The sequence below is a fragment of the Panthera onca genome, chromosome D3, assembly GCF_046562875.1.
Source record: "Panthera onca isolate mPanOnc1 chromosome D3, mPanOnc1 haplotype 2, whole genome shotgun sequence".
Classification (NCBI taxonomy): Eukaryota; Metazoa; Chordata; class Mammalia; order Carnivora; family Felidae; genus Panthera; species Panthera onca.
Window position 1 is genome coordinate 20417176 of NC_138350.1, and position 21793 is coordinate 20438968.

Genomic DNA, 21793 nt, shown 5'->3' on the forward strand with positions numbered 1-21793 from the left:
TACTTGACACAATGTTACATTAGTTTCAGGTGTACAACATAGTGATTCAGTAGGTCTATACAATATATGGTGCTACCCACAAGTGTAGCTACCATCTGTCACAGTACAGTACTGTTACACTTGATCTTAGCCAAAAGGCCAAGAAGCGATAGTACAGTACTGTTATAATGCCATTGACTGTATTCCCTGCGCTGTACCTTTTATCCTTGTGACTTATTCATTCCATAACTGGAAGCCTGTATCTCCCACTCCCCTTCACCCATTTTCTACATCCCCCTACCCCTTGACATATTAACTTAATTGGCAAAAGCAATTTTTGTTACTCAAGCCCATCTGCCAAATTATTCTTCCTAACTTTTGTTTTCCAACTCAGGTAAATGTGTTGATCTGTACCTTTAAGAAAACCATACAAACCATTGAGAAATAAACTATGAAACACATCTTACTCCTTATTATATGGAACACATCCTTATAACTTATTGTAAGGTAGATTTGTGAAAGCCATAAGCCAAAATTAAAATCATATGCAACAAATATAATTAATTTATTCATTTTAATAATTCATTATTAAAACAACATGATAATGCTATTTCTCATCCTGAATTTGTAACAAACTAATGTGTAGCTAGAATAATAAATTACAAAGTGAGGAGTATGGTAGAAAGCATGATATTGCTTCGGTAAATGTGTATGCATGCATGAAACAAACTCTGTTATTGGACTTCTGGAATAATTAAGAGTCATAAAAAATCAGAAATAAAGCTATTAATTTATGTAAATCTTAGGATTGCTTCAGTATTTAATGTAGGAGAATAGTGTATTATGAAACCAACTGACATGGCAGTATCATAATTTTTGCTGTTGTTAACAGTAGAAGTTATAACATTTTATAAGATGAAATAATGTAAGGATTAAATAATTGGATTAAATATTTCTTTATATAATTTGTTAAAAGTTTATCCCTTAACTGAATGAAATTACTTAAAATTTTTCGTCTGTGGGTTTTACACACTTCATCTTCAAATGTTTGATAGTCCTAGTAAACATTTCAGTTATATGTGTGTTGTTTTTTAAATTTTTTCAAGTGGGGGAGGGGCAGAGAGAGAGGGAGACACAGAATCCAAAGCAGACTTCAGGCTCTGAGCTGTCAGCACAGAGCCCAACATGGGGCGAGGTCATGACCTGAGCCTAAGTCGACGCTTAACCAGCTGAGCCACCCAGGCACCCCTCAATTATATGTTTTAAAAAGGAAGGAAAGGATTGGCTGTTGATTGGAACTTTTCTTTCTAAGTGGTAACAGACTGTCAATGAGAATTGAGAATAGTTTGGAAAAAACATAGGGTACAATTAAATACATGAGCCGGCTGTATTGATATTTGAAGCTCTCTTTCATAAGTAGGGCCAGGAGGCATTGTTTGATGATAATCGGGAGATAAATGAGGCGAAGTCACTCTGACAAACCCATTCCACAACATCTTTGAAATCTGAATATTCTGGCACCACCCAAAGTATCCTATTTCTGAGGCCACTCCTCTCTTGTATGTGATGGGAACTATACCTAATGGGGAAAGACAAGTCCAATACAGGTTTACAGTAATTTCATTACTTACTAAGCGAGCTTAGCAAGATTAGTTATTTGTTTCATATACCAAAGCAGAGTTCAGGGTGTATAGGTGCTGTTCTGAAAGAATTTGTGCAAGGGGCACCTGGGTGGTTCAGTTGATTAGGCATCCGACTCTTGGTCTCAGTTCAGGTCTTAATCTCAGGGTCGTGAGTTCAAGCCCTGCTTTGGGCTCCGTGCTGGGTGTGAAGCCTACTTTTAAAATAACACAACATCTCGGGGCGCCTGGGTGGCTCAGTCGGTTAAGCATCCGACTTCAGCTCAGGTCACAATCTCGCGGTCCGTGAGTTCGAGCCCCGTGTCGGGCTCTGGGCTGATGGCTCAGAGCCTGGAGCCTGCTTCCGATTCTGTGTCTCCCTCTCTCTCTGCCCCTCCCCTGTTCATGCTCTGTCTCTCTCTGTCTCAAAAATAAATAAACGTTAAAAAAAATTAAAAAAAAAAAAAATAACACAACATCTCTCCCAAGAATTTGTGGAAATGGAGAAATCTGCATGAGTGTTCAAACATATGACTTCTAGGAAATTAAAGATTGGAAGATTAATTCCCCTAAAAGTGGGATTTCATGTACTCTGGCATGTCTTGGTACCCTAGTGTGAATACCACTGGTCTAGGGTATTTAGTAGCAACCTTATTTAGCTCTGGGGAGTTCATGTGTCAGTCAGGGTCCAATCAGGAGACAAACTACACGGTATTTTATTTTATTTGTCAATTTTATCTTAGCTTGAGCAAGGGAGAGGGGCAGAGGGAGAAAGAGAGAGAATCTTAAGCAGGCTCCACACTCAGCACAGAGCCTGACATAGGATTCAGTCCCACAACCCTGGGATCATGACCTGAGCCGAAATGAAGAGTTGGACGCTCAACCAATTGAGCCACCCAAGTCCCCCTGCAAACTACATAGTATTTTAAATAGGGGAACTTTTTTTTTTTAATAATTTTTTAAAACTTTTTTTTAAATGTTTCTTTATTCTCAGAGAGAGAGAACAAGCAGGGGAGAAGCAGAGAGAGGGGAGACAGAGGATCCCAAGTGAGCTCTGTGCTGACACAGAGAACCCAGTGTGGGTCTCAAACTCACGAACTGTGAGATCATGACCTGAGCTGGTTAGACACTTAACCAATTGAGCCACTCAGGCGCCCCTTAATAATTTTTTTTAAGTTTATTTATTTATTTTGAGGGGAGGGAAGGGCAGAGAGAGAAGGAGAGAGAGAGAATCCCAAGTACACTCTGCATTGCCAGCGTGGAGCCTGATGCGGAGCTCAAACCCACAAACCATGAGATCATGACCTAAGCTGAAACCAAGAGTCAGACACTTAACCAACTGAGCCAACCAGGATCCCCAAATAAGGGAACTTTAATATAAAATAGAGTAACCGTAAAGATGTACAGAGTATTCTGAAGGGCACCCTAAGACTGAGGGAAAGTACTCAAGGTAGGACAAACTTGGAAGGGGGGCCACCTCCTCTATGTTGGCATTTTGACTTTGTTCGTGAGGGTATGGGTGCAGCCCATTGGATGGCTGGGTTGCTAAGGCCAGATCTAGGCAAGCAGGAAATAGCAAACAACTTCTAGGGTGCAGATGAGCTGAGGCAGGCAGGCATGCAAAGGGACTAGGGGTGTCTCTGTGGATGTAATGCCTGGAGCATGTGGTGTTTCCTTCAGGAGGGCCACAGGAAACAGCCCTCAGGAAGTTGGGGTATAAGCTTATGGCCTGGAGTGCCCCACATGTGTCAGGAAGCATGTGGCATGATCACCAGGCTAGGGTTGCCAGAGCACTGAGGGACTACGTACTCTGGCCACACAGCTAGGGCAGAGCCCCCTCCAAATGACCCTCTCCTGACACGCCAACAAACATACACCAGTGATGGGGGGGAAAAGTTCACCAGAACCAGGAAGAGAAGCTCCTTTCCTCTTAGCAGTGTTCCCCCAATGCCTTCTTTTTGCCGGAGCTTTTAGCATCATACTTACTCTAAAGAAGAAATGCTTCAAGAGTCCAGGATTCCATTTTCACAGAGCAGGTTCTGGAGGGTACACTTTGAGCTAAGAAGTTATAATATAACTGGCGCATGCCAGTAAACAAAACTTTGAATATATTCACTCGACCAAGAGCTGAAGAGATTTGAATAAATGGAAAGGTTTATGTTTCACACAGTCAGAGTTAACATGGAAAAATAAAGAAGCAAAAATAGCCAGGAAAATTCAGAAAAGGAGTGAAATGAGAGAGGTGTTAATCCTAAGAGACGTTAAAACATATTGTAAACTCGGATGCCTGCGTGGCTCAGTTGGTTAAGCTTCTGACTCCAGCTCAGGTCATAGTCACATGGTTCGTGGGTTCGGATCCCACATTGAGCCCTGCACTGACAGCTCAGAGCCTGGAGCCTGCTTAAGACTCTGTGTCTGTTTGTCTCTCTCTCTCAAAAATAAATAAACATTTAAAAAATATATACATATGTATATTATAACTAAGTAAATAGAAGTGTGATGCCACAGCAGAAACATACAAATTGGTAAAACAAAATAGAAAGTCCAGAAGTAGACATGACTACATAGAGAAATATAGAATGTGACAAAGGTATCCCCTCAAATTAGTGGTAAAAAGATGGACTGACTGTTCAGTAAAGTGCTATTGGGGCAACTGGGTAGCCATTTTAAGAGTAATAAAGTTGGATCTGTACCTTAGACCTTTCACCAGAAAAAATCCCAAATGAATCAAATTTAAGTAGAAACAAATCAGACTGTAAGAATACTTAACGAAACCATAGGAATTTTGTTTTTTTATGTAAACTCCAACTTCAACGTGGGGCTCGAACTCAGCCCTGAGATCAAGAGTTGCATGCTCCACTGACTAAGCTAGCCAGCCGCCCCTGCCCACAGGAAATTTCATTGTTTTTTGTTTTTGTTTTTGTTTTTTAATGCTTATTTATTTATTCTGAGAGAGTGAGAATGCACAAGAGGATGAGGAGCAGAGAGAGAGGGAGAGAAAGTCCCAGGCAGACTCTTGATTTCGGCTCAAGTCATGATCCTAGGGTTGTGGGATTGAGCCCTGTGTTGGGCTCTGCACTGAGTGTGGATCCTGCTTAAGATTCTTTCCTGCTCGCACATGCTCTCTCTTTCTCTAAAATTAAAAAACACACACAACACACACAAAACAAGATGCACTGCTTTATATATTTGTATAATCAGTATCTTAAGATAATGTTATGCTAGAGCCAAAATTGTCTATAGAGTGCTGTCATTTGTGTAAAATAGTGGAGGTTTCAGGGGAATAGAAATTCCCTAAGACTTCTGTTTTATATAGACCACTTCTGCAGCCATGACTTCTATAAACATTTGTAAATGAGAGACATGGTTGCTCAAAATCAGAATTTGAACCCACCCCCAAATGCCTGATGTTTTCTCTTTGGCCATATTTATAGATTTGTTCTACCTGAGAGTATAAAAGCCATTGTTACTCAAGAAGCAGTTGGTCATCTTAGGTATTAAGTGTCCCCTGGTCATTTTCTAGGCCAGAAAACAGATACCTTCAAAAATTGTTGCTATATTCTGCTTAGTGTATATATCAGCATATCTCTGGCTCAAGACCACACCTTATGCAAAGAGTTTTTGATGTTAGCTCTGAAACTGCCTTCCTTATGATGGAAATCGTAAAAACAGATTAAGTGATGAGGGAGAGAGGACCCAGCAGATGGAAGACACTCAAATGTAGACTTTCTCCAAAACCACCCTGGGCAAGATGGGCTTTCCACGGAAAGTGTCTGTGCTTTTGAGGCAGACTGTGCCATTCCAGTGAATGTAGTCTCGCTGAAGAAGCCAGTTTGTTGAGAGGCCAGAAATTCCAGAATCTGAGCTCTGCTCACAGACCTTCACCTCAGTCCAGAAACAATGTGGATACATACTACCCTGATTTGCAAGTCAGAATGACTGGGAGGCTCATCTTTCACTCTCGGATTGCCCATCCAACATCTTTAATATAGCAGTTGCCAGTGCTCAGAAGCAAAGTAGTTGTCCTCTTTTGGAACGCCAGTGCTAAGTCACTATGAAATTTTGTATACATATTATTATTTATGTATATTTTCCACAAGCATGTTCTTTGCTGAATTGGAATTGAACCAAACCGAATCTCAGTTAAGATTCTCATAAAGAAACTAAAACATGACACCAAAAAGTTAATTAACATGCTCTTCAGACTCTGCTTTTCTTATCTGAATGAAACAGGTTTAAAATACAGAAACTTTGTGGTGATAAGTTAACACTATTAATAGTTAATATAAAAGTTATCACAGTAAGTTTCTACTGATATAAGTGTGGTGACCTGAGGGTTGAAGCTATTATCTTCCACATCGTAGCAACGATGAATAATAAACAAATGAATTGAGTATACTCATAAACAAATGAGTAAATAAAAGGGTAAGTTTTATGGTATGTCAACCAAAACTCTTTGAGGACTGATCAAAGGTCTACAGCAGGAAATGCACAAGATGAGTGTAGAATATCTTGTCCTACCAGAAAGTGATGAAGTTCTCAAAGACTACTAAAGTCATGTCAAAGAGACTCAGAAACCAATTTGGAACTCCCACTGGCCACAGATGAAACAGAGCATCAAAAAGAATAATAACTGCAACAGATTGGAGTATAAGAAATATGTTTAAATGGAATAGTTTATAATGACACTTTTAAAAAATTTTTTTTTAATGTTTTTATTTATTTTTGAGACAGACAGAGCATGAGCAGGGGAGGGGCAGAGAGAGAGGGAGACACAGAATCTGAAGCAGGCTCCAGGCTCTGAGCTTTCAGCACAGAGCCCAACACGGGGCTCGAACTCACGGACTGTGAGATCATGACCTGGGCTGAAGTTGGATGCTTAACCGACTGAACCACCCAGGCGCCCCTATAATGACACTTTTAAAACAATCCATTGGCCATATTTGGATGAGATTAGAGAACCAAGTAATTGTTTGGAAATCAGTAAATAAAGGGAAAGAACCAAGCATGAGCTGTTTTTCCTGTGCAAAGTGTAGTACAGGGTTACTAAGTAATGGATGAACATGAAGTTTCAATTTAGACAGAAGAATTCTAGCAAATGAATTGAGAAGGAGTGCTAGACTATCATTAAGTATGGCCCTAAAGAAGTAATAAATACAGTCAGTGTTCTTCAGTGGCTAGTAATATTTTAAAAAGATCAACAACAGGTATCCTTTCCCTCGGGATGAAAGTATACACCACCATCTAAAACTCTTCCTATCGGGGTGCCTGGGTGGCTCAGTCAATTAAGCATCCAACTTTGGCTCAGGTCATGATCTCATAGTTCATGGGTTAGGGCCCCACATCAGGCTCTGTGCTGACAGCTCAGAGCCTGGAGCTTGTTTTAGATTGTGTCTCCCTCTTTCTCTGCCCCTCCCCTGCCCATGCTCTGTCTCTCTCTCTCAAAAATAAGTAAACATTAAACAAGAAGAAGAAGAAGAAAATAAAAATCTTCCTATCAAAACACCTAAATCTGATTATGCCTCTTATATCTAATTGTCAATCTATAGGAAATACCTGTAATATTTTCCATATGTTTGGTTCAGAGGAACGGGTTAAATAATATTTTGTGGGTGTAATCATAATATAGACTGGGGAAGCCTCAGGTCAGACAACCTGGTTTCTTCAAATAAATGACAAAATAAAAAAGGAGACAAAATAGAACACTAGTAATGTATAAATTGAGATGGTATTGATTGGAATTAAAAAGTTCCAGGGACTGGTGTTTGGGAGAAGGGTAAAAATATTGATGCACTCCAGTTTCCAAGTTAAGAAAACTTCTTAAAATTCTTGCCAACCACTGAAAGAGAAGTGTATAATTTCCAAGCCAGGAAAGGGGGATAAAAGAGAAGTGAGCAGCAGTCAGTTAAGGAGAAGAAAAGAAATATTGAAAAGGTAAAAGAAGCTATAAAATATGAATAGTAGATACAAATACAGCTATATCATTGCCAGTAAGTATAAATGGACTAAATTTCATAAAGCTGAAGATTGGCAGCCTAGAAAAGAAAATCTGGTACATGTTGTACACGTGAGACACATCCAGAATTCATTGCAGGGGCACCTGGGTGGCTCAATCAGTTAAAGGTCCAGCTTCGGCTCAAGTTACGATCTCGTGGTTTGTGGGTTCTAGCCCCATGTAAGGCTTTCTGCTGTCAGTGCAGAGCCTACTTGGGATCCTCTGTCTGCCTCTCTTTCCGCACCTCTCCTGCTTGTGCATGCTCGCACTGTCTTGCTGTCTCTGAAAAATAAACATTAAAAAAAAAAAAAATCAATCGATCAATCTCAATCCAGAGGGCCTGTAAGAAAAGGACTCATCAAGTTGGGAAGCCAATTTTATTTCTCTTAAGAGAACATGAAGAATTTATTTTATTCTCTTTTCAGATTAAAGAAAAAGGAGTTTAGTTTAGAAGAAATATATACCAACAAGAATTATAAGTCTCCTCCTGCAAACAGGTGGGTACATGAGTAGGAGTGAATAGACTGGGAGGGCTTCTGAAATGATCGATGCAAATCTCCAATCCATTCACTTTAGAAAGGAAGTTATTGGAAGTAACTAGAATTGGTATTTTTAGTTCCTAGCGCTTGAACTGGGGTTGGTGGTAGGATGGGACAGAAATGTGTGATGAGTTAGGTAGGTACAGAAAACACCATTTCCTTTCAGTTTGTATTTGTGTTTTTAGCAAAAACCTGGCTGTCCTTTTCAGGACTAGTAATCATTGATCTTCAGATATGATTCCAAATCCAAACACGGACAGTGTTTCACATGGCTACCTTTGAGTGTGAATTCAGTTCAAGTCAGGGAACATTTATTAAATTCCTGTTGTGTCCAGGTTGTAGCAGGAGAGTTCTAGGATTTTATCCTGTAAAGTGAGCATTTGCTCTAAGACCTTTGTACGAGATTATTCATTGCAGCATTGCTAAATAATAGGAAACAATTGGAAACAACTTAAAATTGAATTATGATTCAGCCTTATAATGGAATACACTGTAGCCATTAAAAGGAATGAATCAGATACCTGTTTACTGAATTAGAATAATCTTAAAAGTTATTGACAAAAAAAAAAAAAGTTATTGACAGATCAGAGAGGCACAGTGTATAGGGCAGTGTATGTGGTTTGCTACCATTTGAACACAAGAAGAAAACCAAAGTGGAGGATATATGCTGTGGGTTAGCAGACTATAGGCCACATTCAGCGAGTGGCCCATTTCCTTTCTTTTTTTGTTACAGTCTGTGAGAAAAAAAAAAAAAAAAAAGGTTTCTATATTCTTAAAGGGTGTTTAAAAACAAAAAATATAATCGAGTCCTATGTGCTCATTAATTTAAAAATGTTTCCTACCTGTCCCTTCACACAAAAGGGCTGATCTCTGGTAATATATGCTTATTTATGCATGTCTCTGATTGAATGACTTTGTGAATACATAAAAAAGTGGCTCGTGTTGCCTACGGGGTCTGGTCTTTATTCCTTACCCTTTTGCTCAGTGTCAGTTTTTTCACTGGGTGTTCATATATTACATATCCATAAATACATATTTTTCTTCGTACATAGAAAGATACTGGCCAGAGAAAGCAGTCAAGTAAGTAGTCATTAGTTGTTTTAGCCCCAGTTGACCAGAAGGGTTGGTGACCTAGGAGATGGGCCACGTGAGTCATTGTATTGATGATTCTTTTTTTGTACTCCACCCTTAGGTGTTTGGAGACCATCTTTGAGGAACCTAAGGAACGAAATGGTACGCTAATCTCAATCAGCCAACAGAAGAGAAAACGAGTTCTAGAATTTCAGGATTTTACAGTCCCACGAAAGAGGAGAGCTCGTGGTAAAGTCAAGGTGGCAGGCAGCTTTACCAGGGCCCAGAAGGCAGCTCTGCAGAGTCGAGAGCTGGATGCTCTGTTGATACAGAAACTAATGGAATTGGAGACCTTTTTTGCCAAGGAAGAGGAGGAGCAGGAGCGATCATCTGGTTGTTGAAAAGCAGTTTGGTTTAGGGGCCTCAATTTTAGATTTTCCAGTCTCCTTGGAAGAAGTTGCCTAATTTTGCCCTACCGCCCAAACTACTCAAAATGCAGTCCGTGGATTTTACCTATTTTAAGGTGCAACCTTTTTAGGAAATGGTGAAGGAGGGTCCTCTACTTCTACTGCTGAGTATTGAACCTCAGGAATGTTCCCTTTCTCCTGGAAATGGTCCTGAAAACCATCTGGCCCCCTCCTCCTCACACTCGCCATCCACAGGAGGAGGACTCAGCATACCTTCAGTAACACTAGAATTCCAAGGACTCATAGTATTTGCACGTCCGTGTGAAAGTTCTGCGTTGTTTACGGTGGTGCTAGACCAAGATTATTTAGAGACGTGGCCTAGGGAGGGGGACCTGGCGTCCTGTTCTTTGTGGTCTCACCAGCTCATTTCAGTAGTTGAGGAAAGATGAGCTGTTGTGTTTCCTAATCCTTTTGAGTCTGTCTGCCCAGAATCGTGTGTGTGCGTGTGCGTGTGCGTGTGCGTGTGTGTGTGTGTGTGGTTGTGTGTGGCTTTTCCCCATCATTTTCTCCCCTCTGTGACTATGGGTCACTAGTGCCAGAGGAGCCCGTCCAGGCCCCCTTCAAAGTAAGTTGCACTTTTTAATGTTGTGGTGTTATTTTCATTTGTTTTTATTTCTTTCTTTTCTTTTTTCTTTTCTTTTTTTTTTTTTTTTTTTTTTTTTTTTTTTGTATTATTGCTGCATGTTTGGAGCCTTTAAATGTGATTTTAAAACAAAATTTTAAGACATCAAGGAGAAAGACAATAATGTCTTAAGAATATATGACAGGCATTTGACCCAGTGTATCAGTGCATGGTATGGGACAATGGTGAGACATTTTCCCATTATGTGTTTCAAGCAGTCCCTTCCCCATTTCCACCTTCCAGTGTAGCTCATTAGAAGGAGTACTTTTTCATCTGTGTTCTCATTCTTGCCCACTAAGTAGATGTGTTTATTTTAATGATAGAAGTAAGAGCAAGTTTTCCTCCCAATCATTTAAAAAAATGTGAAGGTTGGGTGTGGTCTTAATGGGTTTTATCTGAAGTGGTAGTCTATAACAAAGTTGGGTACGGCAGCTCAGGTGGTGATAAAAGGCCGACCCAGAGTGTTTGCAGCTGTCAGAGCAACTTGCTCCAAGAGTGGGGAGTGAGATGGCACGTGGTTCAGACCCAGTGATGCATCCTTGCAGGGGGATCATGAAATTCCATGGCCAGCCCTCTCTGAGAACACCCATCGTACTCTGGGCTCCTATGTCAAACCTACTGGAAATTTTGCAGAGTGCCAGAGTTGGCAGTTCCTTCATCTGTGCCTGCTTGAGTCTGTGGGCAGAAAAGGATGCTGTGTGGGTCGGCCAGGCCCAGAGGTGTCATTTGTTTTCCACTTAACTCCTATGTGCCCTTGCCCTGCTTCCCCCCCGCCACCACCATCCCCTGTGTTTTATCTTTCTTTCTCTCTTGCTTTCATTACAAAAGTTCAGAGAATTAACATTCCTTGGCTGGTGAGTGGGATGCTACACCCAGCCTCAGGACACTGGTCACCTCTTCCCATTCTCCTAGGAACCACTGCTAGGAAGCAGCCACCCAAGGAGACTGTCAGAGCTCCAGAGATATTTTCAAAGTCAGTCTGTTAGAGTGAGTGGTGCCGTCCTGGTGTGTCTCCTAGGGTTCCTTTGTCTCCCCATTTGTGAGTGGGTGGGAAGATGGGGTGGGGGCAGGGGGTCTCTATGTGCCTTTCCTTTGCAGGTTGACAGTCTGTGCCACACTGGAGCAGAAGAACTGACATGAGCAAGAAAAAAAAAGTGCCACATCTGTCTTCTAGGCCCGCTGCCTCAGACATAGCATTTAGTAAGTGAAATACACATCTGGTAACCCATAGAGGCTTCTAAGGCCATGGCCAAATAGCATTGAAGAGAGCCGCATTTCCACACTGGCTTGGAATGTGAACCAGATTCCGCTGTTCTACATCTGCTTTGCCCAGACTGTATAGACACAACCTGTGTTTCACCTCAGTACCTCTCCCATCCTGGGACAGGGTCCTTAGACACTAAATGTTTTTCTCTGTCTTTTTGCCTAAGGGAGTGGGGATTAGTATTCCATTTTACCCTCTGACAAACATTTTTAGGGAGTGCTGCTGGACAGCTTGCAAACTCCCAGCAACTCAGCAGAGCCCTGTTTGCCAGCTCCGTTGCTGGTGTAGACGAGTCAGCAATGCGGCAACAACCCATGTCATCCAGCAGACTGAAGTTGAACGGGCACAGCTGTGGCATCACCACCATTACAGAGATATAATTTCAAGTTTGCCCTTATACGTAGGCATGGTATTTGCAAGAGCCAGGAAGAATGATTTGGAACATTGGAGGCATGGAGTAAGTGGAGGCTTGGGCTCCCTCCTTGTCCTGGCAATGTGGAAGAGAAGCAGGTCTGAGGCATCTCTGCCTATCCTTGAAATTCTTGGCCTGCCCTCTGGCTCGGGGCCTTCCCCTGCTCCAAAGTTAAGAAGGGGCCCCCATTGCAAACTTGAAATTGCTTGCCTAAAACCGATACAGCAAGTTCTAGCTGTGCTCAGCCACACCTGTCTTTGCATCTGTTTTCACCATTGGCCTGGCCAGCTGCAAGGCTAGATCTGTGGTCCTCGGAGCCTGTGGAACCTGCCCACGATGGGGGGGGGGGGGGGGGGGGGGGGGCGTCGGCTGCTGGCACACCACTTGCTCAGAGCTACAGGAGGTCTCTTTCTGGGGTGGGGGTTGGTAGTTTCTGAGTATGGGGACTTCCCACCCCAAATGGTGGGAAGTTACAGTTAACTATGATTTACTCAACTATAATTCAACTCCAGAGGCTTAGTGTTTTTAATATGGGAAAGAGAGGAGAAATCTCAGGTCCAATCAGGGTTCTGCCTATCAGCTTTTCACTGAAACTTCAACTATGTTTTTTTTTTTTTCCATCTTTCAGTTATAGCTATATTTGCCCCTCATCTGCTTCCTGCCCCCTTTCTCCTTCTCTTTTGGTCACCTTTCCAGTTTCATTTCTTCGTTAGTTTAAATGTACCTCATCATACCTATTAAAACAGATTATGTCCACTTTTTCTTACTGACCTTACTCTAAGAGCTACAGCTGAGGGAGGTACAGTGGAAAGACATGTAGCATTTGCCTTACGTGGAGCCTGAAGAGCTTAGAAACTCATGCTGTGAATCCCAAAACTCAGCGCTCCTTTAAGAGCTGTGAAAATCATGACATTTTGTCACAGTTTTGCCTGAAAGGGTCTTTTGCGCGGGTGCCAGAGCCAACCTGAGGTAAATTCCAGATCCTACCATCTGGGCACGATCCCTCCCCCCGCAGGGCTCACTCCCTGCCCACCAGACCAAGAGCAGCATAGGGTGTGCAGTACTGGGGCGGCAGCACCAAGGCTCTAGTGCAGCCTGATGGAAAGCACAGCTGGCACTTGGTCCCCAGGCTGGGATTCCATCTCCTAATACCACGTACATGGAGATCCGTGAAAGACCAACTTTTAGTCAGTGATGCTTTTCTCCCATTACCTGAGGGAGAAGTATGCAGTTGGTGCTTTCTTTTAATTCCCTTGTTTTGTTTTTGTTTTTGTTTTTGTTTTGTTTTGGAAGCTTTTCCCCTGGTATCATGGAAAGGACCTCTTAAACACCACATTGTTGGGTGGCTGTATCCAAAGTCTAGATAATTGGCCAGAGGTAGGGAGTAGCCTTTCCTGGATTGATGCAAAAGAAGGGCTCCTTACCACAACTGCACTTCTTGATATAAAAAGCTGGCTGCAGAGGAAGAGTTAATTTTACAAAAATCAAAGTTTGATATCATCTAGCTACAAATTGAGCAGCAGACGCTAATTTGATTATGAAGTAAGGGTCCCCATGTAGCCCACCATCTAGCACAGCATATTCTCAGATTTGATGCTTATTCATTGTGTGTCTTCACGAGCCCCTCCCTGGTGCTGAGTTGGATTTGAATTCTTGGTGAGAGGCCTCAGCATCTCCTTGGGCTGGTCTGGGCCAGTAAATAGCTGCCTGAAGTGTTTATATATTATCATGGTCAATATAGTTCAGTGAAATTTGTACATTTTTGGTAACATTGGCATACATGATGCCCCTGCAGTTCTTTTTCTGTTTGGTAGTTTGTGACTCTAAATTCCCACTGTTATGTGTGTTAATTTATGAAAATAAATTTTTTTTGGGAAAACCTTTCAAATAACTGTCAAGGCTGTTAGTCTATTCTCTTTTTTTATGATTTTATTTTTAAGTAAGCTCTACACCCAACATAGAGCTTGAACTTAACCCCAAGATCAAGAGTAGCAGGCCCTTCCAACTGAGCCAGCTAGGTGCCCCTGTTAATTTTACGTTAAAAGTTTACCTATAACGTTATGAGGTTTCACCATTTTCTGAGGACTGTCCTGTGCTCAGAACATGTATAGGCCTCCACCTTTGGGTGGCCTTCTGAGCTTTCGATGAATCTTTTTAAATTTACTCAGTGGCAGCAAATCATCTCTTTGAGGGAATTTGGTATTTGGAAACAGCCAATACTCATTCAGATCTGAGTCCTACCCACTTAAGTGCAGTAGGTTTGCTGAGTAAGTATTTTAGGTGTGATTTTTAAATAGTGCAACTTTCTCATTTGGCAAAGGGGGAAGAAGCAGTTATAAATTCAAGTCATAAGATGTTTCAAATATTAGCAACCTATTTGGAGTAAGAGCTTCACTTGCTAATGAGACTACTAAGGAGAGTGTAAATGTGGTGGAGTACATTCATTTGCTGTAAAAAAAAAAAAAAAGGCTTGCCTTTTATCACATATCCTCCCAGCTGTACACAAGGTTAGGCTATGAGTCTTCTATTCTCAGTTCTCTAGTGAGATGATGGCAACTAGTGAAAGAATGACTAAAAACATGGCTCTCAAACGCCATACTGACATGTCCCAGGAAGAAGCATGATTTCTGAGGATGGTTTTCCTTTGTCCAGAGGAAAAGCAGTGTACAGCGTCCCTGCTTGGCCTTTTCCAATTCATGGCTTCTACAACAGAATTTGGGGAGCATTCTGCCTCACAGCTATGTTTCTGCTTTTTAGATTTCACAGTTCTTTGAGAAGAGCACATTTTCTTTGTTTAGAAGGGAAAGGCTAATCATCTATTAGGTATTATTTCTCTAGTATCTCCCATTATAGAGTCTCAGTGTTGGTAAGGCTTCCTGAGAATAAGAGGACTGATCCAAGCTGATTTAAGAGTCCTCTGTTGTGGGACACCTGGGTGGCTCAGTCCATTAAGTGTCCGACTTTGGCTCAGGCCACGGTCTCACGGTTTGTGCGTTCAAGCCCCTCATCAGGCTCTGCTGACAGCTCAGACCCTGGAGTGTGCTTGCAACTGTCTCTTTCTTTCTCTCTGCCCCTCCGCTGCTTGTGTGCTCTCTATATATATCAAAAATAAAAAAAAATTTTAATGTTTATTTATTTTTGAGACAGAGAGGGAGAGCATGAACGGGGGAGGGTCAGAGAGAGAGAGAGAGAGAGAGGGAGACACAGAATCCGAAGCAGGCTCCAGGCTCTGAGCTGTCAGCACAGACCGGGGCTCAAATCACGAGCTGTGAGATCACGACCTGAGCTGGAGTCAGACGCCCAACCGACTGAGCCACCCAGGCGCCCCCTGTTTTGCATTTTTAATGTCAGACTCTTGAAGATGGTGAAATGGTCCCTGAAATAGTGTGAACATACCCCAAAGAATGGGATGAGTCTGGCTGCCCCTCATGTCCTTCCCCTACTGCTGCCTGCCTAAGTTATCCTGGTAAAACACAATTTCACACTTCTCAGAACCACCTCTTAAAATCTCTCTGTTCCTTTCTCCTCGCCCCCAAATAAAGATAGTAACTACCATTTATTGAGCCCTGACCAAGGGCCAAGCATTTTGCGCTTATTACCTCCATGAATTCTCACAGCAACCTAAAGTAGGTTTTGGGGTTTTTTTTTAATGTTTATTTATTTTTGAGACAGAGAGTACAAGTGGGGGAGGGGCAGACAGAGGGAGACAGAAAAAGCAGGTTCCAGGCTCTGAGCTGTCAGTGCAGAGCCTGATGTGGGGCTCAAACTCACAGCGAGATCATGTCCTGAGCCGAAGTCAGATGCTTAACAGACTAAGCCACCCAGGCACCTCTCAAGTAGGTATTTTTAATCCCCGCTTTGTAGATGAAGAAACAGGCTTAAAGCTCACATCTACTCCTGACCATGGTACTACCAAACCCAACGTTTCTGCCCACATCTTTCTATTTCATTTCCCTTTGATGCTCCACTACCCTGAATTTTTTCTAGTTTCTCAGATCCTCCATGCTGTCGCTTGCCTTGAAGCTTTTACACGAAAGCTGTGACCTTGGCCAGAAGCGTTCTTTCTCCCACCCCTTCGTTGGACTGCCTCTACTTCAGATTTCTGGGGGCTTTCCCTAGCCCCTTCCCACTCTGCCCCCTGCCACCGCCCTGATAGTCACCCCTCTTAGATGCTTCCTCAGCCCATGCACTCTCCACCCTCTGAATTGTCTGCTCACTCCTCAGGTTCCCCCTTTTGCCAGTGAGCTTCAAAAGAGTGAAGTCTTGTTTGCCATCCCTAGCCCCTTGCACATCCCTGGCACACAGGTGCTCAGTCACTGCTTATTGAACAGATCAATGTACCATGGGCACAAAACTATCAAGCCAGTCCTCTGGAAGGGCATGGACAGGTAGGGGAGACAGACACATGGGTCAGGAACTGAGAGGAGCCCAACTGGAGAGTTTTAGAATACAGAGAGAAGTGCTGTGGGGACAGACAGATTTTTTTAAATGCTTATCTAGTTTGAGAGAGAAAGTGGGGGGCAGAGAAAGAGGAGAGAGTCCCAAGCAGGCTCTGCTCTGTTGGCACAGACTCAGATGTGGGGCTTGATCCCAGGAATCATGAGATCATGACCCAAGCCAAAATCAAGAGTCGGACGCTTAACTGAGCCACCCAGGTGCCCCCAAGCATACGGGTTATGATCTCACAATTGATGAGTTCGTGTCCCATGTTGGGCTTGGTGCTGGCAGTGCAGAGCCTGCTTAGGATTGTCTCTCTCCCTCTCTCTCTCTCTCTCTGCCCCTCCCCCACTTGCTCTCTCTCTCTAAAATAAATAAGTTAAAAAAAAAAAAAAAAAAAGACAACCAACTGAGCTACTCAGGCACCCCAAGACAGATTTTTTTTAATTAAGAAATGTAAAACTTGCAGTAAAGAGAAAAGAACAACATAACAAGCACCCATATTTCTGTCATTCAGAATTAACAAGGGTTAATATTTTCCAAATTGCTTCCAGTCATGTTTAAAAGAAATAAAACATTACATGGGGCACCTGAGTGGCTCGGTCAGTTAGGCATCTGACTTCAGCTCAGGTCATGACTTCACAGTTTGTGAATTTGAGCCCCACATCAGGCTCTGTGCTGACAGGCCAGAGCCTGGAGACTGCTTCAGATTCTGTGTCTCTCTCTCTGCCCCTCCCTTGCTCACATTCTGTCTCAAATAACCATTAAAAAATTTTTTAGGGGCGCCTGGGTGGCTCAGTCGGTTAAGCAGCCGACTTCGGCTCAGGCCACGATCTCGCGGTCTGTGAGTTCGAGCCCCGCATCAGGCTCTGTGCTGACAGCTCGGAGCCCGGAGCCTGTTTCAGATTCTGTGTCTCCCTCTCTCTCTGACCCTCCCCCGTTCATGCTCTGTCTCTCTCTGTCTCAAAAATAAATAAACGTTAAAAAAAAAATTTTTATAAAAAAATTTTTTAAAGAAATAAAACATTACAGATCACTGAAGTCCCAAAACTATCAGTCCCTCTTATATCCCCTCTCCACTCCCTAGAGACAGCCACTATCAAAAGGTTAGTATTTGTCCCTCAGTGCCCTACCTCCTCTCTGTCTCTGTCTCTGTCTCTCTCCATCAGCAACTTAATATTTTTACATTGTTTATTTGTTTTGTTTTTTGTTTTGTAAGCTCTACTCCCAATGTGGAGCTTGAACTCACAGCCCAAGATCAGTATTTGCATGCTTTACCGATGGATCCAGCTAAGCACTCCTATATTGGCTTTTGGGGTTTTTTTAAGACACATTTATTTAACATCATTACCAGACTATTACATTTAGCAATCAACAGTACGGGTGCAAAAAAACAAAACAAAACATCCGTATTAAGACCCTTTGTTGGAATACTTCAACTCTATACAGAACAGAAACCAAAATAATCTATTATACAGTTAGTCACAAATACAATCCTTGTGTTTTTTGCCCATACACATGAATATTATCTAAAACGTATCTTCTTTGTAGCAGCTAGGCTCTGCCACAGTGGTGCTTAGCTGAGTTCACTAATCTATTGTATCTTCCCTGTTACTTCTCTGACTCTCCTCTCCTGCTAAGCTTTATTTACTGACAGAAATTGAAACCTTCTGTCACTGCCATAGCTACTGCCAGAACTGCCATAGCCACCTTGGTTTTGTGGTTTGGCAGAGTATGGTCCTCCACCACCAAAGGGCCCAAAGCTTCTGCCTCCAAAGTGGTTTTCTTTCACGGGTCCAGAATTTGAAGATTGAATATTGGAATTGCCAAAGTCATTATAGCTTCTGCCACCTCCAAAGTGACTACCATCTTTACCAAATCCAATGCAGCCATCCCCACTGCCACCATATCCAACCACCACCATGGCTGCCACCAAAGTCACCCCATGACCAAAGTTGTCATTCCCACCAAAACCACTTCCATGATCACCATCAAAGTTTCCAGAATCATTTCAACCTCTTTGGCTTGACAAAGCACTAGCCATCTCTTGCTTATATAGGGCTTTCCTCACTTCACAGTTGTAGCCATTCATAGTATGGTATTTCTAAGTGACAGTCTAGTCAGTCACAGTCATGAAAGGTCACAAAAGCAAAGCCTCTCTTCCTGCCACTGTCTCAGTCAGCCATGATTTCAATCACTCCAGTTTTCCCATATCGTTCAAAATAATCTCTTAGGTGATATTCTTCAGCATCTTCTTTAATGCCACCGACAAAAAAATCCTTTTCACAGTTAAGTGAGCACAAGTCTTTGACAATCTTCTCTTTAGTTCCACAACTCTTAAATCCACCTCCCCCTGAAGCACTTGGTGTTTGGATCTCTCATTACCATTACCACACAGTCTATGAGCATTCCCCATTGCTCAAAATGGCTCCTCAGACCCATTGATTGTTTCAAAGTTTCCATGAAGAGCTTCTGCAGCTGCTCAGAATCTTTGGAAGACTGACTTAGACATGAGCACAGAAGGAGGAGAAACTTGAACAATGCCTACTCGCTGGCATCCAAGGGCAGAAAGGATAGGTATTTTGTTTTTAAAGTACACCAATCATGGGTGCCCGGGTGGCTGAGTTCGTTAAGTGTCTGACTCTTGATTTCGGCTCTGGTCATGGGCTCAGGTCATGATCTCATGGTACATGAGATTGAGCCCCAGGTCAGGCTCTGTGCAGATAGCTCCCAGCCATCTTGGGATTCTCTCCCTCTATGTCCCTCCCCCACTCGTACACATTCATTCATTCATTCTTTCTCTCTCTCTCTCTCTCAAATAAAAATAAACGGGGAGAGAGAGAGAGAGAGAGAGAGAGAGAGAGAGAGAGAACCCCAAGCAGGCTCCATCCACCTTGTTAGCACAGAGCATGACATGGAGCTCCATTCCACAAACCAGGAAGTTGGTTGCTTAACCAACTGAGCCAACCCAGGTGCCCCTGCCCCTAAATAAAAATAAATTTTAAAAATAAAATAAAATGCACCAATCATATACTTAGTATGTGTCAATTAGCATCTTGGTTATTTTCAACTGACATTTCATTTTTGAGACCTACTCAGGTTGGTAACATAGATCTAGGTCATTGCTTTCCATTGCTGTAGAGTAGACCATCATAGAAATGTAATTGGGGAATTTCTGCACCAATAGGGATTCAGAGAGATGGTGCAGTCTACTGAAGGAGAGCAGGAATTGTCTGGGGACTTCTGCTTTAGAAAGGCAATGGGTTTTCCAATTAAGGATTATGAATATATGCACATAGAGGTCAAAGTCTTGATACCTCTTCTTGGCCTTGGAAGAAAAAGAACTTTCAAAGTAAGAGACTACCTCCTCATTTAGCAGATTGACTCATTTCTCTGTGACACTCCAGGTGGGTGTGATGAAATGTGATACATCTGTCATCTCCAAAACTCAGAGGAAACTTTCTTTTAAAGAACTGGCCATCTCAGGGGCCCCAGGTGGCTCAACTGGTTAAGCATCTAACCCTCGATTTTGGCTCAGGTCATGATCTCACAGTTTGTGACATTGAGCATTGAGGCCCGCTTTGGGCTCTGCGCTGACATTACTGAGACTGCTTGGGAGTCTCTGTCTCCCTCTCTCTGCCCCTCCCCCACCACATGCATGCACACTTTCTGTATCTCTCTCAAAAATAAATCCCCATCAAAACTCAAAACTCAAAACAAAACAAACCGGCCATTCCAGAATGTTAAGATTTTTGGCAAGATTAAGGCTGAAATAAAAATGAGCAAGATAAAAAGTTACAGGTTTTGAAAGAACTCCTTTGGAAAGAAAAATCATAAAAATACTATATAAACTTGAATTGAATACATTGTATGTACGAAATCTAAATTAGACATGCATTCCTAGGGTGTATTAGTGAACCATTGTTGCGATATTGCTGCATAACAAACCACCCTAAATTTAGTGGAAAGCAACAGTGAGCATTTACTATCATGCTCATGGGGCTGTCGATTAACTGTGGTTTGGCTGATCTAGAATGGGCTCAGTTCAGTGGTTCTGCTTCAAACTTCAGATCAGGTGGGCTTTGCCATAGTTTAGGTTCTAGTTTAGTTTCGTTTAGGATCTCTCACACTCCTTGCACCAATAGCTCCCCAAAGCAAGAAAGCCTAGCCAGACCACACAAACACATTTAAGGCCTCTGCTCTCCTCATATCATTCCTTGCTCTGTGGAGCAACCGCAACATCATATGGCCAACCTCAACATCAGCAGAACAGAAGAAAATATTCTACCCATAATAGGAAGAATCACAAAGCCATATAGGAAAGAACATGAATATTTTAATACAGGGAGGTGTGAAGAACTGGGACAAATGGTCAATAATTCAATCTACCAGAGTGTAAATAAGAAAACAAAATTGAAGGGCGCCTGGGTGGCTCAGTCGTTAAGCATCCGACTTCGGCTCAGGTCACGATCTCGCGGTATGCGAGTTCGAGCCCCACTCTGTGCTGACCGCTCAGAGCCTGGAGCCTGTTTCAGATTCTGTGTCTCCCTCTCTCTCTGCGCCTCCCCTGTTCATGCTCTGTCTCTCTCTGTCTCAAAAATAAATAAATATTAAAAAAAAAATTTTTAAAAAGAAAACAAAATTGATAGCAATTATAAACGGAAGTAGCCAGACACTTGCTCTGAGATACGATCTTATGAACAGCAAAAATGTCTGCTTTGCCAAACAAGTTTTTGCCAGGTTTTTTTGTTTGTTTGTTTGTTTGTTTGTTTTTGGGGGGGGGGGTTTGCCCCAACTTCAAAGTCACAGAAATGAAAATCTTAGCAGGGAGGGACCCTTAGAATTTCTTCCTGGGACTGTGTGCTGCACATCACTCAGATGTTAAAACTCTCACAACAATGTAACAAAACTTGTGTTTGATGAATGGGGTTAAATGCCTTTGGCATTCCTCACACACTACCCCCCCTCCACCTTAGCTCTGGATTTGGTTACCAGCAACAGTTCCTTTATTACCCTTTGGAACCCACACTGTCCCAGTATTCTTTGGAAGGCAGAAATCATAAAAAGTCATCCCGAAAAATTGCTGGATAATCTGGGTGTAATAGCCCAGCCATTTCACTTACTGATCCTATAAATCTTAGAAAGTCACATGACCTCTTTAAAATGAAAGACTTGATCAGCCACTCTTGCTCTCCCTCAGTCCAACTGTACAAAGCAGTCAGAATGAGATTTTTTTTTTAATGCATCAAAGAAAGGGTTTATTCCAGAGGCAGCTGAATGAAAGCACAGAAGGTTGACTCAAATCTGTCCAGAATGATAAATTTTTTTCATCTTTATTTTTATTATTTATTTAAAAATTTTTTTAAATGTTTATTTTTGAGAGAGAGA

At 42.3% G+C, this 21793-nt stretch overlaps 1 protein-coding gene across 9 annotated transcripts in view; it reads left to right on the top strand.

Annotated features, from left to right (window-relative positions):
• PRR14L (proline rich 14 like) overlaps positions 1-13866 on the top strand; it is a 58458-nt gene extending 44592 nt beyond the window's left edge. For all 9 annotated transcript variants that reach the window (XM_060612618.3, XM_060612617.3, XM_060612630.3 and 6 more), the window contains 2 exons: positions 8019-8090; positions 9325-13866. In XM_060612618.3, the coding sequence (XP_060468601.1) occupies positions 8019-8090; positions 9325-9604 (352 nt within the window). In that variant the 3' untranslated portion in view covers positions 9605-13866. The remainder of the gene's footprint in view (positions 1-8018; positions 8091-9324) is intronic.
• Positions 13867-21793: the final 7927 nt, after the last annotated feature.